The 11,638-nt window shown below is 43.7% G+C and overlaps 1 protein-coding gene across 1 annotated transcript; it reads left to right on the top strand.

Annotated features, from left to right (window-relative positions):
- Nucleotides 1-1,340: 1,340 nt before the first annotated feature.
- On the top strand, nt 1,341-10,638 carry LOC120425448 (guanine nucleotide exchange factor subunit Rich). The gene is made up of 12 exons (XM_039589980.2): nt 1,341-1,738; nt 1,832-2,092; nt 3,596-3,776; nt 3,846-3,979; nt 4,044-4,409; nt 4,475-4,747; nt 4,809-4,968; nt 5,028-5,164; nt 5,230-5,398; nt 7,437-7,570; nt 7,639-9,029; nt 9,085-10,638. The coding sequence occupies exons 1-12, from the start codon at nt 1,607-1,609 to the stop codon at nt 10,481-10,483; spliced, it is 4,737 nt and encodes a 1,578-aa protein (XP_039445914.1). The 5' UTR covers nt 1,341-1,606; the 3' UTR covers nt 10,484-10,638.
- Nucleotides 10,639-11,638: the final 1,000 nt, after the last annotated feature.

Raw genomic sequence — 11,638 nt, 5'->3', positions numbered from 1 at the left:
ATTCAGTAACAACATTTCAAAAGGGCGAAACCTAAAATCCTGTCGTTTCGGGAAAATCAACACTAAAAATTTTTCAATTTCGATCAATTCCTATTTTCACAAAAAAGTATGAAAACCATAAATTTTGTCAAAACGTAATAGAAAATAGCAATTATTCCATCATAGAGAGCAATTTGAAATTAATTAAGGTATTTTTGCTATTAAAAATTGATAAAAAGAAATTACGCCTTTTTGAAGAGCGTGCTTACATTTTCATCCCACCGTATTCGCCACCCACCCAACCAAAACAACAGTATCGCCCATCAGGTTACGCCACAAAGCAGAAATAAACAATAGATTAGCCCTTTCATGTTTTGTTCATTTTTCGGGGTTTTAAAGAAAAAAAGTGGTTAAACAACTATTTTATCATAGTGAAACGTTACAGTCAGTGATATTACAGTGATATTTGCTGTGATAAAAAATTGGTTTTGACATTTGTATGCCCGCATCTGGCCCGCCGCCTATTACGTCGGTCGTTGAGCCGACGGTCGTTTCCAACGACCGAGTCCAGCAAGGTACTGATCGTACAATAATTCAAATTAAAAAGTTATGTATTTAGGATCATACAAATCTGTGTTTGTTGTGGAATTGAGGTCAGAGACATCAGAAACATAAATTTTGTTCCATTTTGTGGATTGTCAGGTTAAAATTCACTAAATTATAACGAAAATTTCGTGTTTCTATATAAACGTTGGAACTTCCAGAAAACACTACATTCGCCTCTCGTGATTGGGTGAAAACACAAGGGCGGAAACCCAATTTGGTTTGTTTTGATTGATGTTTTTGACTAGCCCTTTTGTTTTTTGCTTGTAAAACTACGTAGTTCCGAAATTTTGAGATGTTGGAGGGTGTTTTAGAATCAGTATTGTTCGCTTTATATGATTCTGACGAAAACTCAGTTTGTTTACATCTGAGGGTTTCGCCATTTTGAAAAGTTATTACTGAATTGATCTGTAGTCTTGTTTGTGTACATTTTACGTTCTCAAAAAATCTGTATACGACGCACAATCGACACTTTTGGCAACGCTGCTTGCCATTACCTCTTAGCTGTCATCATTAACATTCAAAATGTTGCAATGATTATCACTACGGATAAAGCCAACGTTTACATAGTCCAAAATTTTATTTAAAATCTTATGTTTGTAAAACACACGGTTATTTTTAGGTGTTTCATCAACAATGCTTTACTAAACAAGTTACCTTAACTTCCAATTAAAATTTTGGAGATGTTTCAGGTAAAGTGCATAAGACAACAAATTGTATTTAATTTTGACCACGTTGACTTGTTTTCGTCAGCTGTGATGACTGTTTAATGATGTCAACTCAGCAAAGTGGAAGCAAAATGGGAGTGATTTTTGTTGATTTTTAACTTTGTATTTTTGTGTAAATAAAGCCGCTGAGAATGCAAAATCTTACGTAAAATTGTGCTTGGAGCTATGTTGCAAGAGGTTATAAATTAGTTCGCCCTTGAAGAATCCGTTTTCACGGTGAAATTAGGAAGGAAAATTTTCGGTGGAAGACGGGAGTGTTTTTTTTTCTTTTCGCTGGTTGAAGAAAGTCTGGAAAAATGTATTTTTCTATCGGTTGGCCTCGAGTGATAAATTGCAATTACAAAAACATCCGGAAGATTGTCTGCGACCGGGTAAAGATTCTCTTCACAATTCTCACGGATGACACGCTAGCAATTTGGTACACCAAGGTGAGAAACGGCGCACTTTCCAAATTAATGCAATTTCCCATTGCGTTTTTTTATTTTTGCCTCTTCTCTTCCTCTTTCCCTTCTTCTTTTTAGCCCTGCGTTCCGATAGCAGCGAAGGTACGAAGTGCGGAATGTTTGGAAAAGTACGGACCAAACACCACCGTCGAGTGGAAACCGGACTCGAGCATGTTGCTGGTGGTCACGGCCAACGGAACCCTCTTCATGTACACACTGATTGTGAGCGACACGCCAAAGGGTGTGTACAACCAGACCGACTCACCGTACTCGAATCTGCGCCGTGACAGTGCGGAATTGTTCCTCAAGGAGACCATTCCATCGCTGAGACTTTCGCTGGTGAGTGGGGAAATATGCTTGACATCTATGTTGAAATCTCAATATTACACTCAAACCCCGGTGGTGGGTCACTTTTTCGTTTGACACTTATCTAGTTTGTACTCCGTTGGTTTGACATAGTTAAACTAAAAAGTGACGAACTGTCACTTTTTACACGGGACTCACACTTACTTTCAAACTAAACATTTGGTAGTGTGTGTGAGAGAGGGTGTCAAGCTCAAAAGTGACCCTGATCGTTTGACAACAATTGTTGTCAAACCACACTGATTTACGAATTTGTGGTTTCGGAAGTTGGTTCAGCCACAGTTTGCCATTTTGAGTTAGTGTTATCGCTTGTTTATTTTGGATTAAATGTAAATTTTCAGCTGGTTTCTTTCGTAATTCTTGGATAAAAAAATAATTTCGGATTTGGATCATAATTTACAGTCCAGACTCAATTATCCGAAGGCCTCGGAAAAAATTCACTTCGCATAATCAATCACAAATCACGAAAAAAAGTTTTTTTTCGTTGTCTAATTTTTGATTGTTGAGCATAAACCCCTAAACTACGCTAAAATTATTTAGAATATTTAAATCCATGATGGCGGCCAAAATGGCGGTGATGCAATATTGAAAAAATGCATTTTAGTTTTTTTAAGGCAATCAACAACTCAAATTTGACCAAAATTTTATGTTAAAAACAAGAAAATGAAAAAATACGTTTTTTATGTTCGTGATTCGATTATCCGAAGTCCCATACAAACCTTCGGAGGCCGTGTTACGCTCCATACAAAATTTTTAAAATTTGTATGGAAATTTTGTCAAGAGAGGGGGGGGGGGGGGAAGGGGGTCAAAACCCCAAATTTTTGCGTTACGTAATAAAAGAACGCTCACAAACATTTTTTCTTCATTATTCAATTATCCGGATAAGGCTTTCTAGTCAAAAACTTACCAACACATTCACCTTTGAGTGCCACAGGAATTCGTTTGTTTGCATCAGATCTGCTTTCTTTTCCTAGCAAAAGCTTTTGTCATTCGACTTATAGCTGGTTTTTAAAGGTCTACCGCCCGATGGCAGCTAACATTTTTCGCAGGGACAGTGACAGTTCGGGCTCAATCTGGGTTTGCATCAGGACACTGTGGCGAGGAGTTCGTTATTTTTGAGTTAATTTATATACATTTCTCTGGGCCTAGAAAGCCTTTAAGATTTTTTTTGGTGACGGCTTCGGTCAATCGTGTCTGGACTGTACTAATAATGTTTGGCAGTGTAACCAGTGTTTCCAACAGCTTTCTAAAAACGCTTAGTAAATATTTTTTTGCAAATACTTGTATATCTTCCAATAACCTTTTTGCTGGAACCTCACAGACTCATCTTCTTGTATACCGATCTATTCAGAAATAAAAACTGAACGAATGTGTGTGTAGGGAGTCACGTGAATTTTTGAACGCTTTGTTTAGTAATGAAAGTCATATTCCTATGATTTTCAAATAATAAATGCTACAATATTCCTACTTCATTTTCAGACGCACCAGCTATCTCTGTACGTTCCGATCTCGTGCATTTCCTGCATCAACGTCTCTCAGATCATGGTCGCCACGAAGAATGGCCGCGTGATACGACTCAGCTGGAGCGGGGTCGAAGAGCGGGACTATGCCCTGGATTTGAAGCGTATACCGTTCAGTATTAACCAGCAAGTCAGCTACGGTAAGTCGGAGTTAAGCGGAATGACGAAACAAATTTTAATGATTGATTATCTTTGGTAAATGTATTTAGCTGTACCAATTCTCGAGAGCAATACCTACATCAACTCAATTGATTATTCACCACTGCTTTGTGGCTTTGCAATCACTCTGAACGATGGTCGGGCAGCGTTTTTGACGGCTGGAAATACCAAGTTTGATCCTAATGTGAGTCTATTTTGAAGAGTGTCTCTTATAAATTGTTAGTAATCTTTTATTTTTTCGTTTACAGCAAGTGCAGGGCATTTGGTGCCAAAACGTGGACGACGCGACCTGTGCCGTGATCAACCACAAGTATCGGCTGATCGGCTTCGGGAGGCGTAACTCCCAGGCCAACATGTACGTAATTGACGATCTGACCGGTGGTCTGGAGCTGTCCCATCGGTTGATACTGAGCGCGAAGGACTTTCCCGGTTCGCCGGGCCACGTTAGCGAGCTCAAGTGGACGCCGGACGGGTGCGCCATCATGTTGGCCTGGAGTAACGGGGGAATCTCGCTGTGGAGTACGTTTGGTTCGCTGTTGATGTGTTCGCTGGGCTGGGACTACGGGCTGCATGTTGACTTGTTGAAGAATAACCCTTTTAATATTATTAGTATGGTGAGTTGGTTGTTGGTTCGAGTTTTTATTAGGTCAGCTTTGAGATATCTAATTTTCCCCCACAGGACTGGTCTACCGAAGGCTACCAACTGTTTATGATACGTCAATTAAACGAAATAATTCCATCCGAAACCACTAGTGCTAACAATCTAGATAAGTCCGCCTCCTCTACGTCGCTGGCCTCTGTCAGTCCCAATACTTCCGCGTCCAGCACTGGCAAGGAGGTCAGCGAAGCTGTACATAAGCCAACCCTGAAACGCTGCAACAGTTCGGGCACGAGAACGATGCTCATCCAGCTGGATTTTGTGAAAAGCATTTTGACGATTAATCCGTGCATGGTAAGGTTGCTTGTGTTATTTTATTAGAACGTGTATCATAACTATGCTGCTTTCTTCGCAGAGTTACAATTCCTATTTACTGCTACAAGGTGACGATAAGCTGTACATCAACCACGGAGACGTTCTGCAGAACATTTACCACAGCACCAATGCGTACGCAAACGAGAGCGAAGCGAACGGATATGGCAGAAATCCGCAGTACACTGGTTTATCCAAAGAAGGTCTGTGCCGAACTTGCTTTATCAAATTAATTCCAAGTAACAAATTCCGCAACTTTCAGATTTGGAATACATGCGAAACGAGAACGACGACAACGCCGAAAAGTACGTCCAGGTCAACAGCGTACTGTCGGAGAGCAAGCACTGGGTAGTTTTGAATCTCCCCACGGCGTACACAGCATCCAATTGGCCTGTTCGAGTAATGTCAATCTCTTTTTTTCTGCCGGACCAGCTTCATGCTAATCTCGTTCGTTACCTTTGCAGTACAGCGCGATTGACTTTCTGGGCACGAACGTGGCCGTGGCGGGCCGAACTGGAGTGGCACTGTACTCGTTCAACACCCGCAAGTGGAAGCTGTTCGGGAACGAAACCCAGGAGAAGGACTTTGTCGTGACCGGTGGGCTGCTCTGGTGGAACGAGTTTGTGATTATGGGTGAGTATTTCCGACGTTCTTTGATTTGTTTAATTTCTTCTTTGCAGACAAAAGAGTTTGAATTATTTCTGGCGAATGAGATGAAACCACGTAACTTCGATTGTTTGTTTGTTTATTTCTCAACAGGCACTTATTGCCCAAATGAACTTAAAACTAAGACTAAAACTAGAACATTCGTCTTAACACTGATAAAAACTTGGACTTTAACACATCGCGAGACAAACTGACGTCAAAAACAGAGGACACTTTATTGAAGGCTCGCTTCAGTCCGACGATGGCTCCGTTGGCGATGTTGTAACATAGCAGAAATTTTGTTTGAAAGGAGATAAAGTTTCACAACGTTGATTCGTGTGATGGAATGGGAAGCGATCGGTGATCGGGCTGAGAGGCGATGTTGACGAGGTGCTGGAAGATCTAGAATATTGTCTGTCTGGTGGTGACGACAAGACAGACCAACGGCTGCAGCATGTGTTTACAGATGAATGGAGCGGGTAGATACCATGAAATACCTTGGAGGCATGCTGGACGAAAAACTGAACTTCAACGAACACATTGACTACCCCATTCGGAAGGCAGTACGGAAGTTTGACGTTCTACTACTTGACAACTCGCTTATCACCGCCCTATTTAACTATTGTTCATCGATCGATGAACGACAATTAAAAAGGATGCAAGTGCTACAGAGTAAAATAATGCGGCTAATACTGAATTGTGAAAGACTGACACTGAGACGAAGTACGCTCGAATGTTTGCAGTGGATGTCGGTCAAGCAACGGATCGAATACAACACACTTGTTTTTTTTGTGTGTTAAGGAAAGGTTGGCACCAGCATACATAACAGAAGCGCGTAAGGGATATCCACAAGCATGATGCTAGAGGAGCTGACGATCTCAGATTGCAGATTTGGAGGAAGGCCTGTCCGCAGAACTCGCTATTTTACAATGGTTTTAAACTATTCAACCAGCTATCTGAGTTTGCAAGATGAGCCGCAACACTAACGAATTTACAAAGAGCTGCAAGGAATTTGTATTGCGACGGCCGTTGGAGTTGAAGTGAACCAGGATGGTACTGTGAGAAAAAGCACATTATGACGGTCGGCTATCTAAATTATCGGTACGCATTCGCTTGGGGACACTTTGAGCCGCATATGATAAACCTGATCAAAAGTAACGCGAATCTGGGCGTGGTTTAATCCATGTGGAATAGCAAATGGTTCCAATAACCTTAATGGATTTATTATTGAACCTTAATGGAAATTGCTGCAATCTGAGTGATAAAAGACTCTACACATGATTTGTAAAGGCGTCTTGAGATGAGATAAGAGATATACGAAAAAAAAGGGATTTTCACGCGGTGGTGGAAGAATTGAAGCGTAACAACTTCAACAGACAATGGTCACGAGTACGCACACTGTCCTGCCGTTCTTTGACAGCTGCACCTTCACGATCCATAACCTGCCGCGGTCGAAGCCTTTGGACGGCATTTCGGCAAACTGGCGATTTTATTCCAACAATCCGACGGACGCAGCGGAATGCCACCGTTGCCAGCCATTCGGTAATGGCTTGCGAATGATACTGCAACTTGCAGCTACGCTGCGTGAAGTGCGGTTACGACGATGGTCGAGAAGGACCTGTACGTGCTTGTGGTTTTTTGAACGATGATCTTTAACGGCTTGCGTGAAACAACGTATGGAGGAGAAGGCTGAACTACGAGCTGGCACAAAACTACGGCATGCCAACAACTCGGAAATTCGCCTAGACTGACACGTTGCAAGAATGCCGGACGCGTTGGATGAATGCCAACCGACCCAAACAACCAAATCTGGTGAATTTGGTGTTCAAATTGGTACCGTTTGGAATGTGGCGGAGGGGGCGCTACGTGCAATGTTGTTAAACTGATTGGGGGAAGATCTGGAAAGTGTGGGAGTTTAACCAATAAAATTGAAGTCAAAAGCAGTTCTTCAACGATCTAGAGTTCCGTTGAACAACGGCATTGATAGATTTATTTCAACTTAATTATTTCGTTTTTCTTTTTCTAGGATGCTACTCATTGATTGGGTTCCACGATGAGTTGCGAATCTACTCCAAGGAAAATAAGTTGGACAATCGCTTCGCCAGTATTACCAAGATGAACGCTCCGGTAATGTTGATAAACCTATTCAAAGATCAACTGGTTAGTGACGCTAATTATTTTCCCAATTGTTCAACTAGTAATTACCGCTTATTTTTTTTTTATCGCAGATTGTATTCACTGCTGATGGCCACGTGACTATATTCTCCCTGCTGAAAGACGACAACCATCAAATCGAGCTGGAAAAGATGCACATTTACGACATCAAGAACGTTTGCATCCATCCGGCCTGTGTAATTTCGGTGTTGATGACAAACTTGCGCAACGAGGTTGGCACCAAGAGCAGTTACGACAACACCCTATCCGAAACGCTGATTTTGAACGTGTCCGGCCGGGTGCTGATGGTTCAGACCGATTACATCGGGAACGCCACCTCGCAGCTAGCGTCGACCTGTTTGGCCTCGTCGGTGGAGTGCATCTGGGTGTCGGACTCGAACAAAACTCACATCAAAGAATCTCTTTGGTTGTACTGCGGTGGCCACGGAATGCGCGTTTGGTTGCCGGTGTTTCCACGGAATGGCGAAACTGGAACGCGCAGCCATCGGCACACTTTCATGAGCAAGAGGATCATGTTGTCGTTTACGCTGAAGATTTATCCGCTGGTGATATTGTTTGAGGACGCGATCATTCTCGGAGCGGAGAATGATACGGTTTTGTACACCAGCGATCCAACGGTTTATTTTTCGATGCCGTACAGCGCGCTTAAGCGAACGAGTCAAGTCTATCTCCATCAAATCCTGCGCCAACTAATCCGCCGAAATCTGGGCTACAATGCGTGGGAAATTGCACGAACTTGTACGGCTCTTCCGTATTTCCCTCACTCGCTGGAGCTGCTTCTACATGAAGTGCTCGAGGAGGAAGCCACCAGCAAGGATCCGATCCCGGACGCACTTTTGCCCAGCGTTCTGGAGTTTATTCAGGAGTTTCCCGTTTATCTCGAGACGGTAGTCCAGTGCGCTCGGAAAACGGAGATCGCGCTTTGGCCGTATCTTTTCTCCAGCGCCGGCAAGCCGAAGGAACTGTTCCAGCAGTGCATGGCTTCAAAGCAACTGCAAACAGCGGCTAGCTACTTGATCATCCTCCAGAATCTGGAACCATCGGCCGTAAGTCGCCAGTATGCAACCCTACTGCTGGACACGGCGCTGGAGCAACGCAATTGGCCTCTGGCCAAAGACTTGGTGCGCTTCCTGCGCGCAATCGATCCCAACGACGTGGAATCCCCAAGGTCGTCGTACGTGTTTGGTAACAAGTTTGGCATGAATGCGGCTGGACCGCCCGTCTCGCCGAACGCCGAAGATTTGAGTCTCATCCTGGGAAGCAGCATGACCCGCGGGCGAAGCTTCTCCACCACGGTCAATCCCAAAACGGTCGAACCGGTCAACAATGCAACGATTGTGAACAAGGAAAAGAATATCATATTCAGCAACTCGACCAGCAGCCCCGTCGACACCACCCTAGTACAAAAACGAAAGAAAAGTGTGCCAAATACTCCTAAGGAAAAGTAAGTTTTGGTTTGATCGCTTCTTGTATCACAATCTTACCCTCATTTTTTGCAGAGACTCCAGTGCAGAGGACTTTTTCATTGACGTGATTCTACAGAGGCACGCGCGTCGGTTTCTCCAGATGAAAAAACTGGAAGATCTGGGCCGCATGAGTGCCACGTTGGACTTCCATCTGGTGGGTTGGCTCACGCGGGAAAAGGATCGTGCCGCCCGGATCGAGGACTTTGTGACGGCCCTGAAGGCGTTGCACGACGAGTTGGACTGGCAAAAGCCGTGCTTGGATTTGAACCTGATCAGTGGAACCTGCTTGAACCAGCCGGAATCTCCCGCGTCCAATATTTCCAACAAGTCCACATTTGATACTGCTCAACGGACGGAAGATTCCGGCTATAACAGTTTGTCGATGAACAGAATTCCGGAGGGAGCGATTGTTGAGAGTTCGACGGATGTTAAAACCGCGAGAGATCCGCTGACCAATGTCACCGGAGAAGAAATCGTCCCGGGAGAAAGTCTACCCTACATCGACACGAAGGAAGCAAATCTGTCCCCGTTGAATGATAACATTAGCGTGCGGTCAGACCACGTTATAGCCAACTGGGCGGAAGATGGATGCAGCTCGTTGAATCAGGAAATCGAAGATAGTTTCAACAGAGCGATGGAAAATATTTCCAAAAACAACGGCAGCTCCAAGAGAGAGCAACACAAGCTGGAAATCAAGATGCGTTATTTGTTACAAATTTTTACCGAAGCAAATTGTTACGAATTCTCGCTGTTGTTGTCCGTTTTACTGCTGGATGTGGCATCGGTGTGTAGAATAACAAATGCTGCGATCCGATCGAAATCATTGGTTGTGTGCCGTCAACTTCGGAACGGTCTCAAGGATATGACCAGGTGGAGCTTTAACGAGTGTCTGGGATATCGGCCGTTTATGATTGCGCTGCAGCCGCAACTGTCCGTACTCGACAAGTTTGTGATCCAACAGGAGGCAATCCCATCGCTCACCGCGACAACCAACACCAGTGTGCAATACAAGCTTCCTCCCGGCCAGAACAGCACGGATTTGAGTGCGATACCGGAAGCAGCAACGGGACCGGTTCATTCAACTAACCCAGATCCTGCAGTTCGTGGCCACCACCCGCAGATAGCAACCGACAAGGTTGACGGACGGGCGAGGCACTTGCTGGAGAAAAAGAGCAATACCGTGTTGGAAATAAGCTACAACAAGCGTGATAGACTGGCCAGCGTTGGCAGTACGGGTAACAGTGCAAGCACCAGCACCTCCGCCTCCAATATTCCGAGGCACCCGGGTGGATTTGTGCGGTCCGTCTCGGATTTGGAGGTAGAGAATATTAGAAAGATGGCAGCGGGAAAGAGCAGCGACCGAAGTTCCGTTGCAGCAATGTCCATTAACGAGGAGTCGTCCGAACAAGGTTCGGGATGCGTACTGATGTAAAACCAAGTTTAATAAAAATAATCTATTCAGTTTAGTTACAATTATATTTATTCGTAATTTTTAACAAAGATGATAGCTCACTGTTTACAATTCCACTCACAAACTGTACTCATATTTGAAACACGGTGAAATATACTTATTAACCAATTCATTAATTTTTGTTTTTGTGTCATTTTAATGAAAATATCCCCGAAGTCCCTTTATAGATTTTCCAATCAAAAGGATGGACCCCAATCGTCAAGAAATACGAATCTTGTTTGCTTTCCTCACTAAGGTACGTATGACCTCCATACACGCAGGCATCTTGTTCACGGAATCGAATGTGAGCGCTAGGTGAACAATTCGTGCATCTTTTACTCCATAATCTGCAAAACCAAGTGCATAAGTTTTTTTTGCGCGAATTTAAGAGCTTCGGAATACTTCGTATAGACGCCATTGCTCCCATCACGTCACTAAAGGTATGAAGCGGCGAGTAAGTAATAAGCATGCCCTCATCCCAGCCATCAGAAGAGATGCAGGCAATTCACAACTCACAGCGAACGACCAAGGGGACACCCTGCCGCGTTTATAGTAAAATTGACGTGGTTTAGATGAATGGAGTGAATGAAAGTGGTGTGGAATAAGTGGCCAGAAATCAACCCAAACTCGTTGGAATGGTCATTGTAAGACCTTTCTAAATAAAACTATCTATATAAAAAAGCCGATCTGGCAATTCTGTCTCAAGTTAAAACTACTTAAGTGATATTTGATTTCGCGTTAATCATTAGCATTAGCATTAGCATTGGTGTCTACCCGTAGATGCTACTTTGTTATTGACCAGGACCCCCAAAAATTGCTCCGTGGATCACAGATGAAGAGTAGGAACCAATCGTCACCTATTCGCAATTTCCAAAAGTCCCTATAATGCTAATCAATACCGACGCCGGCCACGACCAGTGGTAAGACACGGAGAAATGGGGTATGAGGTCAGGATTTACTGTGATGCGACCGTAGAGCTTTATGACGTTTCGCGTACGCTCACTAGCGCACCATTTGATTTTGCTGGCCGGACAAAATTTAACTTCACTTTTTTCGTGTACGTACACGCAGTACATGCGCACGTAGTAAACTCTATAAGCAATTTGTTCATCGGTTGAAAATGTAAAATCTTAGGCA

Source organism: Culex pipiens, chromosome 2, assembly GCF_016801865.2.
Source record: "Culex pipiens pallens isolate TS chromosome 2, TS_CPP_V2, whole genome shotgun sequence".
Taxonomy (NCBI): domain Eukaryota; kingdom Metazoa; phylum Arthropoda; class Insecta; order Diptera; family Culicidae; genus Culex; species Culex pipiens.
The sequence above is the reverse complement of the archived record's forward strand: the minus strand, read 5'-3'. Positions and strand labels throughout refer to the sequence as shown.